The 24590-nt window shown below is 42.3% G+C and overlaps 1 protein-coding gene across 2 annotated transcripts in view; it reads right to left on the reverse strand.

Annotated features, from left to right (window-relative positions):
• Nucleotides 1-23334, reverse strand: part of lnpk (lunapark, ER junction formation factor) — a 48301-nt gene extending 24967 nt beyond the window's left edge. For both annotated transcript variants that reach the window (XM_084321505.1, XM_084321504.1), the window contains exons 1-2: nt 23219-23334; nt 236-307 (exon numbers count right to left, since the gene is read on the reverse strand). In XM_084321505.1, the coding sequence (XP_084177631.1) occupies nt 236-262 (27 nt within the window). In that variant the 5' untranslated portion in view covers nt 263-307; nt 23219-23334. The remainder of the gene's footprint in view (nt 1-235; nt 308-23218) is intronic.
• Nucleotides 23335-24590: the final 1256 nt, after the last annotated feature.

Genomic DNA, 24590 nt, shown 5'->3' on the forward strand with positions numbered 1-24590 from the left:
TTTCCGATATCACATTTTAATGCCGATATCGGCCGATAATATCGGTAGGCCGATAATATCGGACATCCCTAGTCTAAACATCTTCTATGATACTAATTAACCATAAGTCTAAACATCTTCTATGATACCTAACCATAAGTCAAAACATCTCCTATGATACCTAACCATAAGTCTAAACATCTCCTATGACATCTAACCATAAGTCTAAACATGTCTGACATCCCTACACACTTACCCTCCAGTAGGATATGACAGCCCCCATAGCGATAGAGTATGTCCCCACCTCTGCTCTGGGTCCTTTGGTTTACTATGACACAGGAAGGTTCTGTTAAAACTAAAGTCCAATACATTCTCTAATGTACTCTAAATACAGATCATTTGGTGTACTAGGACAGTGGGAGACAGAAAGGTTCTGTTAAAGGTCCAATACCTTCTCTAATGATACAGATAATTTGGTGTACTAGAAGTCCAGGACAGTGGGAGACAGAAAGGTTCTGTTAAAGGTCCAATTCCTTCTCCAATGATACAGATCATTTGGTGTACTAGGACACAGAAAGGTTCTGTTAAAGGTCCAATACCTTCTCTAATTATACAGATCCCTTCTGTTGGAGGCCATACATAAGCCTGGCTGTCACAACAGCTTAACTGGCTGCCTATAGAATTACTGGACACATTGGGAGCTGCTGTTGTTAATCAGAGTTATTACATGGCGTTTTAACATTCGCCGAAATGCTTGATTGTGATTGGTCAATAGCGCTCGTCAGAGGTCCGTTATTACTCGATAACGGACCTCTGCGGAGCAATAATGGCCGCTGTTCGCAGCTGTTCGCAATCAAGCCCACTGACACACACTGCAGCAGTGCAATCAGTCCACACACCTGCCGGCGATAATAATAACTTTATTTGGGCTGACAGCGGACGGAGCCACAGAACAACTGCGTCTGCATTTGATCTCGTCTTGTCGATGGTGTAAAATGAATTAGGTATATTGTTAGTAAATTAGCCATGTAATAAGCGGGATAATGTATAGCTATACTCTGTCATTGTCGCAAAATAATTTACCTTCACTACATTTAAAACACCTCGGCGAGGCACCTCGGTATTCTAAACTCTGTGTCGGTCAATTATTTTGCGACAATGACCTCGTAGCTATACATTATCCCTTACATATATACCATTGAATGTAACATGTGCCATTTCATGGTTGATTATCTCTGCCAGGGGCACATATGCCATTGGGAGATTGTATTTTTGGTTGTGTGTTAGTATGTCTGTCTATCTCGCATACCCCTGGCCCTGGCAGTGTTAGTGCATTGCTCTACCCATTGAGCTACACTGGCAAATACAGAAGGTGTACACAGGGAATTGCTGATCCGATAACTCTGAAACAGAGAAATAACTAGGTAATCTCTCTGTAGAAAAGGAACTCGAAATTAAACCTGATCTTCGACCACAATGGCTGGGGTATCGATACAAGAGTCACGTTCACCAGCTGTAGGGAAACGGATCACTATCTGACTACGGGGTCAAAACAGTGATTCAATTATGTCAAATCCTGGATGGATAACTTATTGAATCTCAATGGAAACTAGACGGAGATCATTATGTTTAGACGTGACCCATCAGATTATCCTGCTGGATTTCTGGGGCCCTTAACGCCAAACATCTGCTCTTCTGTCAAAAACCTTGGTGTGACTTTTGACAGTGTCTTTAAATTTGACAAACAGGTTAGCTCTGTTGTAAAAAAAAGAATATTATTATTTCAATTAAGGCTCCTAGCCAATGTAAAGGGCTTATCTCCCCCAGTGATTTAGAGAGAGTAGTCCACGCTTTTATTAACACACGGCTGGATTATTGCAACTCACTGTATGTTGCAATCGACCAGTCACTGTTGCATCGCCTGCAACTTGTGCAGAATGCAGCAGCCTGTCTCCTCACTGGTAAGCGAAGGTGACATTAAGTACCTGGGAGTCCACATCACAGAGGACCTGACATGGTCAACTCACATAGCCACTGTGGTAAAAAAAGAAAAAAGGCGAAACAGCGCCTCTACCACCTGAACGAATTAAGGAAGTTCAGAGTATCAGGGAAGATACTCCACTCCTTCTATTCCGGGGCTGTTAGAGAGCATTCTGACTGGGAACATCACTGCCTGGTTTGGAAACAGCACAGCCCAGGATAGGAAGGCCCTACAGAGTGGTGCGCTCAGCAGAATGGACTACGTGTATTGCACTACCACCCCTGCAGGATTTATACAATAGGAGGTGCAAATCCAGAGCCTGTAGAATAATGAAGGACCCTCACCACCCCAATAACAGCCTGTTCAAGCTGCTGCTGTCAGGCAAGCGCCTCCGACTCCGTATACACGCAACAAGAACAGAGAGACTAAGGCCTTGTCCAGACAAAGACGGATCCGATCTTTTTCGTTTATTTCAAAAAAGTTTTCCATAAACACAAAATAGTTTCAAGAGATATGTGCGATTGTGCGTCTAAGCGAAAACACTGAAATGCTGTAACGCTGCCACAAATGTACAAAATAAATGCCTTTCCGGTGTTTTAGACGTCGCTCTTTTATTTTGAAACCCCCCGACCGGAAGTATTATTGCTGCTATCGCTAGCGACTTGTGTCGTCTGGTTCTGTGTTTTTGAGTTAATGCTAATACAAATGTTGAGATTGTTGGTGAACAACTAACTTTAGGTTAGTTTTAACGTTAGCTAGCAGCAGGGATGGACGCCATTGTGCAAATGCAGCTACAGGCAATCGATGATGAGGAGGAAGAGCTGCTGATTTTAAATCGGCAGGAGAGAGCGCGTCAAAGCCGTATATAATATAAAAGCCCTGTGGTGCGGCTCGAACTACCTGTTGTATTATATTAATTGATTGATGTTTAACTTGTCCCTGTGTCAAGTCCTTTCGACTAGCCCCACCCGTTCATTGTAAACAATGAATGATGCATGTAATTGTATTAACGTTACTGTGTGTTGTAGCTAGGGGTGGGAATCACCAGTTTAATCACGATACGATACGATATCGATTCTTTGGACAACGATACGATATTTGCCGATATCACAAAGTCTGCCACGATACGATACGATTAGATTCAGGTGCCTGCGATCGATATGAGGCGATATTATGTGCCCAATGCCCATTTAACACAATCAGTCACATTTAGATAAACTAAAAAAAGGCTACGGAAATATCAATTGATGTTTTTATTTTTGAGCTCTTCCAGACATTTAAATGAAAAACAATCTATTGTTTTTAATACAAATAGACCTCCTGTTAACTTTTTATATATTGAGCTTTAAACTTTAAGTAAAATGTTTTGGAACTCACAACACGCAAGCTAAAACCCCTTCCTCTCCCAAACTTCCTACAATTGTTTTATGTTGCATGATGATCATGAATACATTCATTATGTATTCATGTTTAAATATCAACATTATCTGTCCATCCTCAGTAACACACACACACACAGAATGCCCCTCCCCCAGTCCCCACACACAGAAAGGTAGACTGCCCCCGCCCCTCCTCCTTCCCCTCTCCTCTCTCGGTTAGCTGCTTAGCTTAGTTAGCTTAAAGGCCAATTTGCAGGTTGTATTTTTGTTCAATAAACAATGTGACTAGGGCAACGGTGACTTTCATGAAGAGGGGATTTTTTTTTTTAAATTGACCCAGTTTTAGCGTTTTTATCAAAAATGTTGTCAACCAAACCACAACCTCCACCTCCACGCACATGCATATTTTAATCCATGGTTCATAACGTGCGTGTGTCATCTTAATGATGACGTCACATCAGGTGCAGGGCAGCGAGGGGCTCTGAGAGTCACAGCAGGTAGTGGCAGGAAGCAGAGCCTTCTTGTTACTACTAGCCGAGGAGCTAGTCTCTGTTTCACCTAACACTATTGCTCCGTGATCATAGCCATTCATCTCTAAAGCTAACCACTATTTGTAAAAGCCACAACCACGTTACCATATTTGTAATAATGTAAATCATTGTGTCGTTGTACATATTGTGTTTATAACGTTAGTAGCTAAGTTAGCTAGCTTGGTAGCCAGCATTCTCGAAACTCCTAACATCACCCGATTTAAAATGGTTCTCTCCTCTTTGTATACCTTTGTCCTCACAAGTATTCTGCCAGGGAACTTATGTACACGACAATAGTAGTAGTTATAAGGTGTTTGAGCTTGTAACGTTAACGCTAGTTAGCTAATAGCTATCGTGGTAGCCCATTTCGTGACTGTGATGCACCGAGTGGGGCTACTAGGGGGCTACTATCGTATCAACATGCCGTGACGTGTAGCTTGCTAGCCGGCATGAATGCCCGATTTAAAATGGTTCTCTCCTCTTTGTATACCTTTGTCCTCACAAGTCTTCTGCTAGGGAACTTATGGACACGACAATAGTAGTAGTTATAAGCAGTGGCGTCGCGTGGGTAAAATAACAGGGGATGCCAATTTTTTTTTTTTTTTTAGTCAAGCAGTCACCATGTACACTACAGTATGGCTCGGCGGCCAGTCAAACTTTCTTTTTATTTATTTAACAGATTGCAGAATGGGTACAATACAGTACGGACCAGAGAAAGACGTTTGTCTTGTTTACATCAGGGTAACACTTTGAGTGCCACTCCGGGTTTTCCTTTTTACCCCCTGAATGCCATGGTCCGCTCCAATGTTAACGTTAATATCGCCTAATCTATGTTTTAAATTATGGCTATGTGTCTAATCTGCCCGTCGCATTATCAAAGACTATTTTCCAGTCAGTGCTGTCAAGGCAGATTGGTTTTTTATCACTTCATTTCCGTTTCAGAGCATTTAGAAAAGCACTCGTTTTGAGATAAAAAACAGTTCATTCTGGACCATTCTGTGAAAATCGTCTTTTACTGTAATATTCCAGAACGTTGTTATTTGTCTGCCTATTTATGAATCGTTTTCAAATCAACGCTAGATGATCAATATTATACGCGCACGCAAGCACATTCGGGCCGCGCACGGATAATCGCCGTTTTCATTTCCTCTTCGACTTTTACATTGAAACCGAAAGAACCCATTTCACAAAACAGCCTATATCTTCATCAAAATTAGTCTGATTATCCTAACACTGATAACATAGATTCCTTACCTGACATCAGATGGTATCCAACTGGTATATTCCAATTCCTGATCACCATTCGAAAAAATCGATAAGTGTATTGATCCAACGTGTGTACAGTGCAGTACATGATTCCGCTGGTCTCAGAGCCCCCTGAATGAACGCTGGTACTCTGGCCGCATCAGTGGACTGGAAAATGTCGAGTACCGGATTTTTTTCCCCATCCATTTTCATTGAGTCCATTCCAAAATCCCTTATGTCATCTGGGAGACGACAGGGGGCGCTTTTTTCCACAATGATCGCCGGCGCCGCTCGGGTATACTCGGGTAGGCTCGGGTGATGCAATATGATTTCAGATCGCAAAAAAAAAAAATAAAATAAAATCAGAGAAATCTCGCGAGTGGCATTCCACGTCACTATTAAAAACCCGAGATATCTCGTGAGTGGCACTGAAAGTGTTAATACTGCTGGAGAATTGGTTCATTTTTGGTCCGAATTTTCCTTGCACGATTTTGCGCGCCGCGTCGGAGCAGATTAGAGACACATATTCGGTTGCAAAAAGGTGTCCCACGGTCTCCTCTATGGCCGTGAATATTTTCACGCGGATCGGAATCACGGCGCGCCCGTGGGACACTTTTCCGTTTCGGCGAGTTTATTCCACGCTTTCGGCTTTCCTTTTCTAAGCATTTTCGGGGCTACATGTGAATGAGTAAAAGTTGCGGGACGCCCAGATGTTCCCACGATAGAAAGCTCGCGTGGAGCCCATAATAGGCTCACTTAATACAGCGCAACATTTTCAGGGTCGCGAGCCGACCTTTTCCCCTCGTTTTCGATGATGGAAGTGATTTAGGAAAAGCTTCCCAACGCCGAGAGGTACCCGAGGATCGGGGCAATATTCGGCCCGTGGGAGCAGTCACGGGTTAATACAATTTTCAAATGTGCAGAGGGGAGGCCAGACTACGTAGTCTGCTGACAGGCCCGTTTTAAGGTGTGGGCAGGGCTTTAGTCAGCTCGAGTCTGATTGGCTAGTATTGGTTTTGGAGTCCACATACATGGGGAGGCTGGAGAAAGACACCTCCCCCCTGCCTCCTCTCCAGTGTCCTCTGCTGCAGTGAGTCTGACAGTGTGTTAGAGTGAGAAGGAGAAGAGGGAGACATTTTATTATTAAACGTTTTAATGGAATATTTTATCAATTTTATGCGGATGACATCCAATTGTATTGTTCTTTTAAGCCCAGTGAGTGTAATCGTTTTTGCATTATTAATGAATGCATCGATGCCATCAAGAGCTGGATGGCTGATAATTTCCTTCAGCTTAATGCAAGTAAGACAGAAGCCCTCATTATTGCTCCCGACCACATCATCCCCATTATAAAAAATTCTATTGGACCCTTGGGTCAGTGTGTCAAACCTCATGTGAGGAACTTAGGTGTAATTTTTGATGACTCTCTGTCTTTTAACAGCCATGTCAACCAGCTCACACGGTCATGTTTTTATCAGCTCAGAAACATTGCCAAATTAAGATTTGTTGTTTCTAGAGCTGAAATGGAAATGATCATCCATGCTTTTATTTCATCACGCCTGGACTATTGCAATTCAATTTTTACCTGTCTGGATAAATCTGTGCTAAACCGCTTGCAAATCATTCAAAACGCAGCGGCAAGGCTTTTAACTGGGACAAGTAGGCGTGCCCACATCACCCCTATTTTATCCACTCTACATTGGCTCCCCATTAATTATCGTGTCCATTTTAAAATTCTTGTTTTAACTTTTAAAGCCCTCCAAGGTAGATCCCCTGTGTACATTTTTTATTTACTGCGCCCCTACTCCCCCAGTCGTGCACTTAGGTCCTCCCACCAAAATCTCCTGGTTGTCCCACGGACCCGGTTAATAACAAAAGGTGACCGGTCCTTCCAATTTATGGCCCCTACCCTTTGGAACACCCTCCCCCTTTCTATGCGTTCACTTGACTCCCTATCCACCTTTAAGGAACAGTTGAAAACGTTTTTATTCAGACAGGCTTTTAAATAATTCCTGGTTGTATACGTTGTTTATTTATTTATAATTGTTGTTTTGTTTTTAGTTGCACTCATATTTAGTTATTTAATTGTAACTATGCCTATGCTTACGATGTGTCAGAATTGTTTTATGTGTAGTGCGTTCATCTCTATGTTGCTATGTTTTACTTCTGTGAAGCACTTTGTGATTTTATCTGAGAAAGGTGCTATACAAATAAAGTTTACTTACTTTACTTACTTACATTAAAAAAAAAAAAAATTATAACAGATGAAAAATAATTATGTTTTATTATTATTGTAAACTATATAAAAAAAATTATTTTCTTCTTTTTCCATATTTGATATTAATTCATATTTTTATAGGGAGGCCTGGCTTCTGTTGGCTTCCATGAGGATTCGCCACTGGTTATAAGGTGTTTGAGCTTGTAACGTTAACGTTAGCTAATAGCTATCGTGGTAGCCCCTTTCGTGACTGATGCACCGAGTGCTATCCGAGGGGCTGCTATCGTATCAACATGCCGCAACGTGTAGCTTGCTAGCCGGCATGATGCGTGCAGTGCTTTGCCCCACAGGTCTGAGAAGAGGACCTGCACATTTTACTCGTTGCCCAAACTCTTTTACATGCCCGATTTTAAATGGTTCACGACAGTAGACATAATGCTAATGTTAACGGGGTAACGTTAGCCAGAGCCATATAGCCAGTAGTACCCGGACGCGTGAATATTTTCGGCAACCAACTTGTGTTTAGCGTTTCTCTGATTGGCCACTACGCCCATGTGACCGCGGCAGCGCGAGAGCTGCAGCGCGGAAATAGGCTGTCTATTGCCTCGCGCTGCAGCGCGGAAATAGGCTGTCTATTGCCATTCTCTAAGACAAACTCTAACCTTAACCAGCTCCTTAACAGCGCCTAAACTTAACCCTTCTAACCATAACCAACTCCGAAACAATGCCTAACCTTAACCTTAACCAACTCCGAAAGAATGCCTAACCTTAACCTTAACCATAACCAACAGTCCATGGCATGACAGCTATGGCATCGGGTGTGGCTGGAGCAACAGCAGCTCTCCTAACTTTTATCTTGTTCTTAAACATTGCGGGGTTTCTTGGCTATACCCCTCATGATTTTAATTGCAGATTCTTAAAGGAATGTAAATCACAAATTGATGATACTCCTTCGAACGGAATGAACGCCAAACATTTTGGCTTCGGTAAATCGGCGGTGTTGACTTCATTTGTTTGTCACCTGGGGCAACTCTGCGTCAAATTAAAATCAAACAAGCGGAACGTAAACGCTGGGAGGCTTATTATAGCAATTTGCCTGCTATTGTCCGGGGATATTCATCAGTGTCCTGGCCCGGGGAATTCAAATTCAAATGGGGAAGGAATCAATTTAACGGATCTGCCGAGGAGCGACTACACCTCCCCTCAGGTAAGCTCGGGGTTCGGGGAATCTGCGGGCGTTACCTGTGACATCTTCACTGATCCGTCTGCACTTCTCTGCCTGGGAGCTGTTCCGAGGGCCTTAGGAGATGACGCCGGGCGATCCGAGTGCGGAGCATCGGGAGAAGGAGACGGTGAAGCAGGGAACGACATCGGGTGGAGAGGCAACTTCGAGAGGATTGAGGAAGCTGGAGCCACCGTTAAATCGTTACCTGACGCGGGCAGTGAAGAAAGACGGGGCCGGGATAGTCGGGAGGATCCACATCGATCACCTCTCCGTGATGGTGAAATTACAGCGGGATCATCAATCTGTACCATTGAAAATGGAACTATAAAGGACGCAGGTAATCTGGATTCTGTCTTTGATTCCAGAGGATTACACCTGATACACGTAAACACTAGGAGTCTCCTCCCCAAACTCCACGAACTTCGACTGCTTGCTAGTAAGAATAATCTTTCAATAATCTGCTGTAGTGAAACATGGCTAGATGATTCTGTACCAGATGCTGAAATTGAAATAGAGAATTTCACGGTGATAAGGAAAGATAGAAATAGAAATGGCGGTGGTGTCTGTATTTTTGTGAGGTCAGATATTGATTTTAATGTTAGAGATGATTTAAATAATGATCAAATAGAGGCAGTCTGGTTGGCTATTTCTCTCCCCAAAAGCAAACCAATCCTCGTTGGGGTGTGCTATCGTCCCCCAAATCAGAGTGATTTTTATGATTTATTGGGAGAGACCTGCTCTAATTGTGATGACTTTACCACAGCAGAGATTATTGTCCTTGGGGATTTAAACACTGACTTTCTCAAGAAGGACTCTACTATTTTCAAAGCTTGTGATACCTTTTGTAGATTGTTTGATCTTCATCAGATGATTAAGGAACCTACTCGTGTTACACACACCTCCCAAACCATTATTGATCTGGTTTTGTATCGGATAGGACCAGGATAAGCAAAAGTGGAGTATTAGAATATACTATCAGTGACCATTCCATGATCTTTGTGACTAGGAAGATACAGAGAAATATATTTAAGTGTCACAATACAGTGAAAATTAGGTCTCTGAAAAACTACAGCAAAGCTGCTCTCATCGAGTGTTTTAATAATGTAGATTGGGCAACTGTACTGAAATGTAATAATATTGATAACGCCTGGATATGTTTTAAATCTATTTTTCTAAATGTAGTGGAGAAACTAGCACCAAGCAAAGTGGTAAGGATCAAGCGTAGAACAGAGCCCTGGGTTACTGATGACATTTTAAAACTGATACATTTAAGAAATCTAAGTTTTTCAAAATTTAAGAAATCAAGGGATAATTCAGACTACAAAGAGTTTAAGAAACTAAGAAGTGAAGCGAACAGGGAGATTATGACAGCCAAAAAATCCCACTTTTCTGAAAAGATAGTCGAATACAGGAACAACCCCAGTAAATTGTGGAAATCATTAAAGGATCTAGGCTACAGCAAAAGGCTAAAAACCAAACCTAGCAGCCTTAGTTTGAACCACGAGGGTAAATTGACCTCAGACAAAAAAGAGGTGGCGGAGGGGCTGAACACGTACTTTACATCAGTGGCAAGTAATCTGGTAAAAGATCTCCCACAGCATTCAGGGCGTTTTGGAGAAGCACAGGTTAATGAGTATTACTCACAACTAGAGCTGCAAGAGGACTCCTTTTCTTTTAGTAAAGTGACAGAGAGTGCAGTCCTCAAGAGGCTAAATCAACTTAATTCCAGTAAAGTGACAGGATTAGATCAGATGCCTGCTAGGTTTCTTAACGACGCAGCAGAGAGCATCACACCTGCTATTACCCACCTAATCAATCTCTCCATTGAGCATGGGAAGGTACCAGCAGATCTAAAGAGTGCTAGAGTAATCCCACTCTATAAGAAAGGTAATAAGTCAGACAAGGGTAACTATAGACCAATTAGCATTTTAAGTATACTATCAAAAGTCATGGAAAAAATCATTCATGAACAGATCAATACATATTTAGTGAGTAACAATATCCTATTTGAGCATCAGTCAGGCTTTAGACAATCTCATTCTACTGAGACTTGTCTGGTGTATTTGACTGACTGCATCAGAAAGGAGATTGATGCAAAGAAATTCTGTGGAATGATCATGTTGGACCTACAAAAGGCCTTTGATACGGTTGACCATAGTGTCCTTTTATTTAAATTGAAGGCGATTGGGTTTAGTTGGTCAGCGTTGAACTGGGTCACCTCATATCTATCAGGCAGGTCTCAGATGGTAGATGTAAACGGGACCTACTCCTCAGCCAAGGCGATCACCTGCGGGGTGCCTCAAGGGAGTGTCCTGGGGCCGCTCTTCTTTCTCATTTACATAAATGATATGAAGAATGCCTGTTCATCAGACCTTTTTCTTTATGCGGATGACTCAGCCATTCTGGTCTCCCATAAGGACTTGGCAGTAGTGGAGAGGACCCTTAGTGAGGAGCTATCAAATGTGCAGACATGGCTGTCAGATAACAAACTATCTCTTCATCTAGGAAAAACAGAGGCCATCCTGTTTGGATCAAAGAAACGGCTTGGTAAAGATATTGAAATGAAAGTAAGAGTAGGTGAAAAGCAAATAACAAACAAGGATTCTGTTGTATATCTAGGCTGCATACTGGACAAACATCTTACAGGAGAGGCCATGGCTAAAAAAGCCCACACTAAAATCTGCCAGAAAACGAAATTCCTAGCTAGACAAGGGAAACTACTGGACCAGGCAACACTTAAAATGCTAGCGGGCGCATTAGTACAGAGTCACTTTGACTATGCTGCCACCTCCTGGTTCAGTGGCGCTCCACAGGTCCTGAAAAATAAACTTCAGACAGCTCAAAACAAATTAATTAGAGTAGTCCTTAAACTACCTCCACGCACTCACCTAGGGCCAACTTTCTTTAGGCAACTAAACTGGCTTCCGGTCAATAAAAGGGTCATTCACATCAAATTAGGTCTCACACACAAGATAGTTCAAAATACAGGTCCGAAATATCTATCTAATTATTTTAATCGATTCTGTGACAATCATTCATACTCCACTAGAAGGAGCAGTACAGATTTTATTCTGCCAAGATTTAACTCCCTAATGGGCACAAATACATTTTTATATTCTGCAGCACTGGAGTGGAACAAGCTTCCAGTGGCCCTGAAAAACATCGAAGAGGGGGGAAGTTTTAGACGTGCCACAAAGAAATGGCTAGCCAGTGAAGTATAGAATAGCCATAGGAAGGAGAGGGTAGGAAGTGCTTTTTTTGTATGGGGTTGCTATTATGTTTTATTCTGTTTTTTATTATGATGATCTTTGTTTTATTATGATGCTCTATGTTTTATTATGATGCTCTATGTTTTATTATGATGCTCTATGTTTTTATTATGATGCTCTGTTTTAGTATGTTTTATTATGATGCTCTATGTTTTATGATGTCTGTCCATGTCCAAAATCAGGGACCATGATGGAAATAAGTGCTTGCACTTTCTCATGTTTTTATCCCTTGGATGCTGTCTTCTACTCCACAATAAAAATCAATCAATCAATCAAACTCCGAAAGAATATTGCCATTCTCTAAGACAAACTCTAACCTTAACCAGCTCCTTAACAGCGCCTAAACTTAACCCTTCTAACCATAACCAACTCCGAAACAATGCCTAACCTTAACCAACTCCGAAACAATGCTTAAAGTTAACATGCCTAAACTTAACGGCGAAAGAAAACAGCACGTTAAAAAAAATAAAAAATAAAAAATTTAAGGGAATCGTACTTGCCAGCAACGGACCGTAGGATCCACAGCAAGGCAGCGCTGCCAATTGAGCTAGTTCTGGATAGTAAAAAAGGGCGGATTACTGCTACATAATGCTGCCGCGACGGAGCTCCGCTACGCTCCGCTGGTTGCCTTTAATATTTAGGCGACCCGGACGGGGATGAGGCATAAGTTGCCTGAAGTGACGTTGCGGCCCTGCTAGCGTCTGATAAGCTTTTAGATTTGCTCTGTGCATGTTATTCGTGCGTGGACCTTTTTACCTCTTTCTGAGTGGCATTTCTGGCTTCAAATGGAAAAAAATTAACAATGGAATTAGATACCAATGATGTAAACTACCCATAATTGCAGAGTAGGGTTTAACCTGCAAGTTGGCCTTTAAGCAGCCAACGTGACGTTCATTTAGATATTTAACGCGACGTGGGCATAAAGGAATGGCGACGATGCAAACCATGTTAGATGCATTTGACCCGTTGCGGGGAAAAAACTGCACAGACTTATATCGGGTCGCAAAATAGACGCTCTGCTGTACAGAGCTACACGGAGTTTCACAATACTGGGCGCCGGCGGATATGACTCGCAGGATTTTCAAAATAAGAGTATCGCAATATGAATCGATATTTTTACGTTGCATCGATCCTATTTGATTATTGATAATAGATCGATATATCGATCTGGATCGATGTATCGTCCCACCCCTAGTTGTAGCTATGTTAATACATTCTGAATGGCATTAACGTTAGTTGGGTATGTTAGCTAGTATGATAGTCCAGACAAACAAAGCTATTTAGTTAGCTTGCTAGCTATCGTTGGTAAACAAAGTTGTCTGTATTTAACATTACCTCAGGATACCACTGTCATTGTATTTAGTTGGTTAGCTAATGTTGATAGCCAGGGGAGGAAACTAACTTTTTGGCTTACCAGCCAACTGGCGGGTATCTGATTTTTTTTACCAGCCAAATAGATTTTTTACCAGACAAAAAAAATCGCTAATTGTGATAATTACTTCTTTGTACGTCTTCGTCTAAATTGATTTTCAATCATAGTAAATTAATCACACTGTCTCTACTCTTCAAAATATTACATCATTAAATCACATATTAACATGAAAGAGGGAACTATTCTGGACTGGGTTGGGCTGAACTGGGCAGTGAAAGATGCTGGGTTGGGCTGGTCTAGGTTATACTGAATGATGAATTGAAAATGAATTGAAAATGGGGGACCCTGATGTAAACAAGACGAAAGTCTTTCTCTGGTCTGCATCCCCTTAACAATTGCATGTATTGAGCCGTACTGTACTGTACCCATTCTGCAATCTGTTAAATAAAGTTTTCATTCATCACAGCTCAACTACTAGGAATGTGTGTCTGACTCTTAAGTGCAGGAAATATTCATCAGAAAGGGGGGACATGATGGAGGGAATGGAAAGAGCAGGTTTGACAGGAGCAGGGTTGAAGGGATTGATTGATTGAAAAGTTTATTAACAGATTGCAGAATGGGTACAATACAGTACAGTTCAATACATACAATTGTTAAGGGGATGCAGACCAGAGAAAGACTTTCGTCTTGTTTACATCAGGGTCCCCCATTTTCAATTCATCATAACATATTGGAGTGTGGAGGAAGTGGACAAGGCATTAAGCAAACAGGACTGAAATGGGGGACCCTGATGTAAACAAGACTAAAGTCCTTCTCTGGTCTGCATCCCCTTAACAATTGTGTGTATTGAGCTGTACTGTATTGTACCCATTCTGCAATCTGTTAATAAAGTTTTCAATCAATCAATCAATACTGGGTTGGGCAGTGAAAGAACCAAGCATTTCACTGTAATGTAATAGCTAAATAAAACAACTTGAACTTGACTTGTTACATTTGCACTCTGGTTGTATGCCAAATGTATTCTGGTTGTACTGTACTTGTGCTGTAAGATGACAATACATTGGAACCGAATCGACAACGCTAGGGGTTCAGCAGGTGTGTTCTGAATGCCAAATATGACAACATCACCGTTGTGAAGGGCATATGGGCGAGTGGTGATATGCTGGGAAACCCGGTAATAATAAAATGTCACTCGCCTGCATTTAAGCAAAGCCGCTCAGTATAGTCGTCCACTATGTTGAATGCGCGTTATGGTAGCTTGTTACATGCTAGGTAGCTAGCCGGCTAATGCTGGTTGACTTGTCATTCTCATCCGACTCGAAGGAGACGCGTCGCGTGCTGTTGTTCGCCCCCATGTCAGACCGCACCGATATCCGAAAGCGACGACTCTACATGCAATTATTTTCATCCACTCATGTGTTTTTGTAAGTTTGTCTACGTTGTCAAGCCGGTGACAGGAGTCTGTAGGGCCGCACGCAGTGGTCTGTCCACTTCCCCTAGATGGGCGGCATCTTCTAGAAAACGAGTGTTCATTGGAGGAGCTTAGAGCGCATCTGTACAACGATGATGTTCATTGGTTATGGTCTGATTATTATGTGGCGCAAATGGGAGGAATCAAGGGGGGAGTCAGAGTTCGGTTTGTGCCAGTGAGCGAATCAGCAGATTGCAGAATGATTTTTTTGTTTTGTTTTGTAATTACTAGTACTCGCCAGACTGGCGAGTGCTCTTCATGAATTACTCGCCAAACGTAAAAAATACTCGCAATTGGCGAGTAAAGTGGCCTAATTTCCTCCCCTGTTGATAGCATTGAATAGCATCAATGCTAGCTGGCTGGCTAAAACGAATTCTCACAAGCTGGCATCGTAAAATCTCAACACCAGCCATGGGAATACTACTTACTAAATTATGGAGGCTTTTTAATCGTCAAGGTAAGAGAGGATTTGTCATGATCAACTGAAGGCGTATGCTATGGAACAGTCTATGTGCTTGGCTACTTAGCTAGCTTATTTGGGTTTTCAGAAAAAGGTCCGCTATGTGGCGCTAATCTCTAGCTAGTATCGTATTGTGTATTTCATCACAGTAGCCTCCCGGTGTTTAATAAAACTTCTAGCCAGGACATATGAGACATATATGTATCATGTTTATTTTTTGTTGGCTGGGTTTGCGCATGCGGATTAACACTTTGGATGCCAGCCACGACATAACACGTGTTAGCAGGCCTCCCCCTGAATGCCCAGCACGACAATTAGCGTGAAATATTTTTTATTAGCGATCTGAATTCATATTTCATCAACCGAGTCTACCGTTGGGAAACCAGCCTCATCAGGAGCTCAGATGTGAAAAAAGCGCCCCCTATCGTCTCCCAGATGGTAATGCACCCTTTTGGAATGGACTCAATGAAAATGGATGAGAAAAAAAAACTCCGGAATCCACATTTTACTTCTCACGCATGTAACCGGAGATGATCCCAGTTATTGTGGACCATCAGAACAGTGTGTAATATGTCTTTACAGTATGTAGCGCTGGTAGTGATGCACGATATATCGGCCGCGAATATAATATCGGCCGATATGCAGTTTTTTTACACATCGGTATCGGTCCGATATCAAGATAGGGCCGATATTAACACTTTAATCGCCATGGGTTAAATTCATAATTTACCATCCCTCGCCAGCTCTATTTGTCTATGGAGAAGTTCCCCTTCTTTGCAGGGCTATAACTTTTTAAATTCTATTGCTAAATTGCCATTATTATGGCCCATTCAATGTCCTATATGTATTGTTCAGGGTGTAGCAACGTTAAACTTTTTCATTCACATATTCATACTAAAATATGGTCTAAAGTATAAGTATGTTTTTATTGTTTTGTGCAGCTTTCTTCAGAACGTGATTTATAGCCCCAAATGCATTATATTGATGATCAAATACAGTTTGGTAGGAATCTGTGCAAGATAAAAAATGTCAACTGCACGTACTTCTAGAAGTTTCTACGCATCATCTGATGATGACCGGATGGGCGGGGGATCGTTTATAATTCCGTGGGCAGCGTTAGATGATTCATCCAGAGTGGGTCATATGTTCATCAGATCAGTTAGTATAGAAAACGTTAGAAAATAACTAGGGATGCACCGAAATTTCGGCACCGAAAGTTTTCGGCCGAAAAATGGCAAAAAATGGCCTTTCGGCTTTCGGCCGAAAGAGTTTTTTCACCGAAAATATGTCACCGAAACAGAAACAACCTAACAACCTCGCGTGTTGTTGTGATGATGTCGCGCTGTCGGGAGTTGCGCTGTTTCTATGTAAACTGCGCGCAATGCGTACAATAAATGCATCTTTAACATGCTTTATATCCTTATTTGCTATATGCCGCGGTTAATTCCTCATTCCTCCTCCACCTTCCCAGAGAGCAGTCGCATTTATTATCTCTCCTCCCAGCCCTCCAAGGCCCTCTCTACCCTCCCCCCTGCAGCCGTCTTCGTCTCCGTACGCCAGCTCTACTATCTGCCTCTCTAACGGTGTGGATTCTAAACTGCAGTTAATAACGGTGTGGATCTCTACTTTCAACTGCCTCCTTGACGGTGTGGACTTTTTACTTTCTTCAATATACCTGACTCCCGACTCAATCAATGGATCAACTAATAAGCTGGGGATTTGCAGCAGTTGATCGAATTTTCTCTTTAAGAAAACAAAGTGCGACTGAACCGCTGTGTCCGATCGGGACATTCCAGGCGGGGTTTGCAATTGACAGTTGGAATAAATGGCGATGAATATGCCTATATTCTATTGAGATAGAAGATGTTGAGGATGTGTATATCCTAGTCATCCTCATGTTCGGTTTGGGAGCGATCGCAATTTGGATTTGGATATGCTGCCATCAGGTTGTGGCCAGGTTTGAAATCGCCCACATAGAACTTGCAAAGCGGCTCGCACAACACGCAGCGGACGAACAATTAAGGGGTCAAGTCATGTTGGGGGTCGCGCAGGACCGCGACAAAGAAGACTGATCTGGATTAAATTGATGTTATTCAGGAATCATTGTAACCTGATGCAACACCCTCCCCCCCCGATCCTCACCCAAACCTCCCCACCACGTGCACGCCTGGCGACGTGCACGAACTGGAGGGGAAGGACCCTCGACTGTCTCATTCGCCCAAATCCTAAGCCAACTACCATATCCTTAAGCGGCAACTGTAGCTTAACCAACCCCCACACCCCACTCTCCGCCCTCCCTCCCTCCCAACCCCCAAATCCCCTCCCCTAAGGGTGCTTCTTGAAACACACAGACATTCGGCATAGAGGAACATTGTATCAACAAATGTGCTTTGTTTGTATAAATTTAGGGTTGTGCCATTATTACTATGCAAATATAATAATTGTGATTAATTTTGTAATGAGTTGTATGTGTCTGTTTCTAGCATCCTTGACATCCAAGGACAACGATGTAAATAATGCACTGCGCCCTTTTCGTTCCTATCCTTGACAAAAGTGTAAATGGAGTAAAATCTGTATATGTTTTGTGTCTAAATAAAAACCTTCAACCACTGAGTGATCTAATATGCATATTATTCACGCGTTGTTGTGATGATGTCGTGCTGTCGGGAGTAGCGCTGTTTCTATGTAAACTGCGCGCAACGCATCCAATAAATGCGTCTTTAACATGCTTTATATCCTTATTTACTATATGCCGCGGTTAATCACTGAGTGATCTAATATGCATATTATTCAGAGCGAGAGGGGGGGATTGTGTTTCTGCCTATATTATGTAGTTACTCTCCCTCGTCCCCGCTGTCGTCCACACTCAGCTGTGAGAGAATTGTTGAATAGATACACAAATGTTCTAGAATGTTTGATTATGACATCATACTGAGCTGGACCTGTACTTTGTGACGTTATGTTATTTCGGGCATTCATAACATTATTTCGCGCGACTGTACATTGTAACGTTAACACAGCCCAGCTGTCAACTGTACTTTGTAATGCTATGTTATTTCGGGCATTCATAACGTTATTTCGCGCGACTGTACATTGTAACGTTAACACAGCCCAGCTGTCAACTGTACTTTGTAATGCTATGTTATTTCGGGCATTCATAACGTTATTTCGCGCGACTGTACATTGTAATGTTAACACAGCCCAGCTGTCTGTCTGTCGCGCGTCTACTGTGCCGAGTCAAGCGAGCACATTCAGCTGGGGACTAGAAAGGTGCGCTCAGTAGAGCACAGATGTCCGCTGCGCAGCCAGAGAAAAGATGGAATTAATGTACTGTATGCATTCAGAAGTGCTGAATAAATGTTTTATGGACCCATAATAGTGATTATTTATTATTTAAGTTAAGTTTTGCCATAATCATATATTTTTCCATAATCATAATGTTCCACAACATTGGTAAAAAAAATTCTATTCTATGAATCATTTTCGGCCTTTCGGCTTTCGGTTTTCGGCCAACTGTTTTCTATTTTCGGTATCGGTTTCGGCCAAGAATTTCCCATTCGGTGCATCCCTAAAAATAACGCTGAATCTTACCGTGGCTTCCTCGCGCCGCTGGCAGATGAGCGTGGAACAGATTTTTTTCTATTATGGGATGCCCGATCCATTTCCAGGTTGTATAATAGTATATACGTCCAAATAACGTTGTTTATTGAGTTAGGGCGAGCAATCTATTATCCAGTGTTTCAAGATGGAGTCGCGGGAGCTATAGCGAGTGGCCGGACCACATATGGATAAGCACTACCGGTTCAAAGGTTAATATCCGGTTGGCGATCTGCCGATCGGCCACCAGATGGCGCTCTTGAACCGCTAGAGAGTTGAGAGGAGATCAGCAGTGTGTCTCAGGGCTCCGGAAAGGAAATATGATTTCGATGACAGATTTTTGAAATATTGACATCAAAGACGAGTTACGGCGTCTTCGGCAGAATGAGCATGGCTCGGAATGACGTGAAAACTCGTCCGTGGCGATCATAGTGTTAAAAAAATATATATGTTTTTTTTCTTTTTACATGTTTTGGCCTTAAATAAGTTACAAAAGTAAAAAAATTATGCGTTTTGGAAAATAGCTCTTTATTTGATTATCATAAAAAATTGTTTTCTATACAGAGATATCGACATCGGTAAATATCGGTATCGGCCAGAACAGCAATATTAATATCGGTTATCGGTATCGGCCACAATTTTCACATCGGTGCATCACTAAGCGCTGGATCAATAAAAGGATAGATTTTTGGAATGGCGATCAGGAATTGGAATAATCTTTTTGGATACCATCTGATCTCAGGTAAGGAATCTATTTTACCAGTCTTAGGATAATCAGACCCGTTTTCACGGAGATATAAGCTTTTCCCCTATGTTTGATATGGCTGTTTGGCTGTGCGAGCGATCAGGAAATATATCAGAGCAGATATGAGATTGCCTATATAGCGTGCATACGTACACATATACTATCGATTATCTAGCGTTTATTTGAAAACGATTCATAAATAGGCCGAAAAATTTGAACGTTTTTTGTGTATTCTAGAATATTCCGTTTATTATGGAATATTTTTATTTTCCTTGAAAACGAGGGCTTTTCAAGATGCTATAAAACGGAAATGAACCGATAAAAAAAACAATCCGCTTCGACAATGTTGACTGGAAAATGAGTCATTGATAAGCGACGGGCAGATTAGACACAATTTAAACATAATTTAAAATTTAAAACGCTAACATTGAAGTGGATGCTGGGCATTCAAGCACTAAATCGTGCGCCCCCTGCTGGGCACTGAAAGCGTTAAGGGAGAGGTGGGCTTTTGCATCATCGGTTCAGGAAAGATGCGTATAGGCTTGTAAAGACGGGAACGCAAGGGTTTGATTGATTGATTGAAAACTTTATTAACAGATTGCAGAATGGGTACAATACAGTACAGCTCAATACACACAATTGTTAAGGGGATGCAGACCAGAGAAAGACTTTCGTCTTGTTTACATCAGGGTAGGGCTGGGCGATAAAACGATAACGATAACTATTGCGATAAATTATTTCCTCGAAATAAACATGAAACGTGGTCGCAAAGTTTCGATATATCGATTTTCCAAGCTTGGCTCCGTTCTATCTCCCGTTCAGCCTCGGCTCAACACACTCACTAACAACAACCAGCGTTACGTGATGACGTACTTACGCACAACAGCTAACAACCAATCAGTGAAGGAGATGGCCGAGACCCGGAAGGAGGTAGGACTCACTCAACAAGGCTTGCTAGGCTAATTAGCTTCCACGGCATTGTTTTATATATTTACGTGCCGAGTATGTGTGTTTTGAATTCTGAGGCCACGTTTATGGTAGTGTGGGATATACAGTGGACGCCGTTTCAATATATTGTGGCGGAAGAGAGTATTTTAGTGTCATATTTAGCACATTGTCATGGAATACTCCGCTTAGAACCAACAGGCTGGCTAGGTTAACTAGCTTGCACGTCGCTGTTTTTATATATTTACGTGCCGAGTATGTGTGTGTTTTGAATTCTGAGGCCACGTTTATGGTAGTGTGGGATATACAGTGGACCTCGTTTCAATATATTGTGGCGGAAGAGAGTATTTTAGTGTCATATTTATTGTCATGAGATACTCCGCTTGTCGGCTAACGTGCGCAGACTGATGACGACATCAACTCGACTTGAGACATTCGCAGCAGCATAAGAAGTTCATTAAACTTGACGGACATTATATCGACGATAATTATCGATATCGAATTATATGAAAATAATTTTATAATTTTATCGCGATAACGTTTTTGGTCATACCGCCCAGCCCTACATCAGGGTCCCCCATTTTCAATTCATCAGGACATATATGACATACATGACATACAGATAGTCAGTACTGCTACATCTATACATTGACATACCAGATTTGCAAATACAGTACTGTTTGTGATACAAAAGGAGTCAAGAAAAGGGAGTATATACATTTGACGTCGAAACTGTACATTGGAGGAGGTTGGGTGGGGTTGTGTGGGGGGGGGGGTTGGGTACATTGGGATATTGACAACAACCATACTGGGTAATTTACATTGGAGGTGGTTGGGGGGGGGGGGGGGGGAACACTGTATAAACAAGCAAAACTGTACATTGGGGGGGGGGGGGAGACACTGTACAAACAAGCAAAATTGTACATTGGACTATTGACAAAACCATACTAGGTAAGTGACTGTACATTGGAGGGGGTTGGGTTAGGACATTTACAGGGGCCAGTTTTGAATTGCAGTCTCCCGTAGGTGTCCCTTGAGAGTGGTTTTGAAAGTGGGTAGTGATCCACATTCCTTTACAGCTTTGGGTAGGGCGTTCCACATTGATGTGGCATAATTGCGAAACGTGTTTAGTCCCTTATTTGAGCCAAATCTGGGTTTAACATGATTTGTTAAACCCAGTGGGTGGCGTTGATTGATTGATTTATTGCGTCTTCAGATTTGTCCGCTCTGGGACCTGTTCTCAGAAAATAGCGTATTCAGGCTCCCAGAACGCAGTTCCGTGTGGACGAAAGGTGCATACGATCAAATACTTTGACGGGTACAACCGAAATCGTCTTCAGCTCAGCTTCTTCCCTCAGGCCATCAGAACAATGAACACTGATCTCTCCACAAGCACACATGAACGCACACATGAACACACACACAACACAACATGCTGTACTCAGACACACACAAACGCACCACAGGTCACTTTAAACACACAAGAAAAGGACACTTTAAGAAAATAACTTGTTGTGATTGTTGTATATTATAGTTAGTAACAGCAAGTATAGCATAGGGACATAGAAGAAGCTGCACATTGTATAGGAATGTACATAGGATCCAGTGCCTTTAAGCGATTTATTAACATGTCTATTTACCATGTCTATTCTAGTTCTCTTTTTATTATTATTACTATTGTTTTATTGCACAATCGAGCGGGCATGGCCAACCGCATTTCACTGTATGCCCTGGTATGTATGTGATGAATATAATTGATTTTAAGATTTTGTTGTTTTTAAAGCTCTACATGGGCTGGCACCTCAGTATTTGTCTGAACTCCTGCACTTTCATACTCCTGCCCGAGCATCTGACTGCTGCTGCTGGTTGTTCCTAGGACCAGGCTGAAGACCAGAGACGAACGAGCCTTTGCTGCAGCTGCCCCTAGGCTCTGGAATAGCCTGCCCTGCACATTAGATCTGCCCAGTCCCTGGAGAATGTTAAGTCTTCTCTGAAGACCCACTTCTTCACCCTGGCTTTCAACTCAGGTTGAGCTGGGCACCCGGTTTTAAACATGCATCTCTGTACTGTATTTCTTGTATTGTGCTGTATACGTATACCATCATTACCATGGTATGTTTTGTGGCACATTGCATTGCCTGTGTTAGCCTATTATTGACCTGTACAACACTTTGGTCAACTGCGGTTGTTTTAAATGTGCTCTATAAATAAACTTTGAGTTGAGTTGAGATTAGCTGATATAGAGCCATTGCTCAGTCTAAAATGACTGTTCTCCTGCGACGATTGAGGTCCCAGTAGTTCTCATGGCTTTCTGGTAGAATACAAGTCTTCAGATCATCTAGTCTGGACTGTAGACAGCGACAGCAAGACGACCATATTATAGAAAATAGCAGGGGGTGTTGAGAACTATTTGGACCTCAGAGAGATCAACAAAACCGTCTGAACATTAAATCTGAATCACTTGGATTAACGTTGCTCCAGAATCCAATGTCCGAAGGCTTTAGCCACTGGCAGCCAGGTAGCTGTATATTGCAGTGTGATTACAACCACAACTACGATGATGCAGACGTGTCTGTTTGTTTGTGAAGATAGTTACCACGGCACTGGAACACCACAAGACCATTGGAGACATGTGAACAAGTCATGACGTTAGCTTATAATACTAAGACACCAGCGTCCTAGCTAACAGTAACATCACTATGGTAACACCAGGCTACGTTAGCTAGTTTGCTAAAACGACAAGTCATACAGTAACTGCATCGGCGTAAACGTTTAGTCAGACAAATAATAACAGATACGTACCTTTTGTTGTGTTTAGCTGTTTGTGTTTTTGGACAACTACAGTCAGTCAGTTGGGGTTAGCTCGTGTGGTACAGTGACGTTTCATAGCAGGACCAACAACAGCAGCCAAAAGGCTGTGTTGTGTTGTCATTTACCCAGAATCCTTTCCGTTGTAGTGTTTGCAAAAAAGATCAGAGAATCATCTCTACTTTTGTCGGCAGAGGGCGCTCGAAGTAACGTGCACCGTGCATAAAAACGTACCAGCCATATACTAAAAATGACAAAGTCAGAGGAAAAGGTTGAGGGAAAAAAACACAAAAGTAGATTCCAGTGCGTAATAGCTTATGAAAACAAGGAACCCAGACAGCCTTTCAGCTAGACTGTTAGTCTGATGGTGAGGGAGAGTTCCAGAACTGAGGACAGAGGGCCTAAGTTATCAAAAAACACAAAAGTAGATTCCAGTGCGTAATAGCTTATGAAAACAAGGAACCCAGACAGCCTTTCAGCTAGACTGTTAGTCTGATGGTGAGGGAGAGTTCCAGAACTGAGGACAGAGGGCCTAAGTTATCAAACTAGCCCCTCCTCCCTCGTCCCTACTCTCTCATCCCTATCAACTCCCTCGTCCCTATCCACTCCCTCATCCCTATCCACGCCCTCCATTTGCATGTTCACCAACCATGGAGGGTTCATCATATTAAGTGCCATCCCAAACAGCCAGGCTGCGTCGATGCCGTCTGACCCAACAGCCAGGCTGCATCGATGCCGTCTTACCCAACAGCCAGGCTGCATCGATGGCGTCTTACCCAACAGCCAGGCTGCATCGATGCCGTCTTACCCAACAGCCAGGCTGCGTCGATGTCGTCTTACCCAACAGCCAGGCTGCATCTATGGCGTCTTACCCAACAGCCAGGCTGCGTCGAAAAGATAGACTCCGTAGATGCAGTTACAACAATACTTTATTGAATACAGGAATCTTAATAATTTCTGCAGAAATATGATTGAGTTCACAACACAGCCAAACTCAGAACCATCCCTTGAAAGTGAACTAAACTCTTACAAGAACATTGAGGCTCATCCTACTGTGATGAATATAATGAGTCTGTTTCATATGCTGAGGCTCAGCCTACTGTGATGAATATAATGAGTCTGTTTCATATGCTGAGGTTCAGCCTACTGTGATGAATGTAATGAGTCTTTCATATGCTGAGGCTCAGCCTACTGTGATGAATGTAATGAGTCTGTTTCATATGAGGCTCAGCCTACTGTGATGAATGTAATGAGTCTGTTTCATATGCTGAGGCTCAGCCTACTGTGATGAATATAATGAGTCTGTTTCATATGCTGAGGCTCAGCCTACTGTGATTAATATAATGAGTCTGTTTCATATGCTGAG

The sequence above is a fragment of the Notolepis coatsorum genome (assembly GCF_963971535.1).
Source record: "Notolepis coatsorum genome assembly, chromosome: 9".
Taxonomy (NCBI): domain Eukaryota; kingdom Metazoa; phylum Chordata; class Actinopteri; order Aulopiformes; family Paralepididae; genus Notolepis; species Notolepis coatsorum.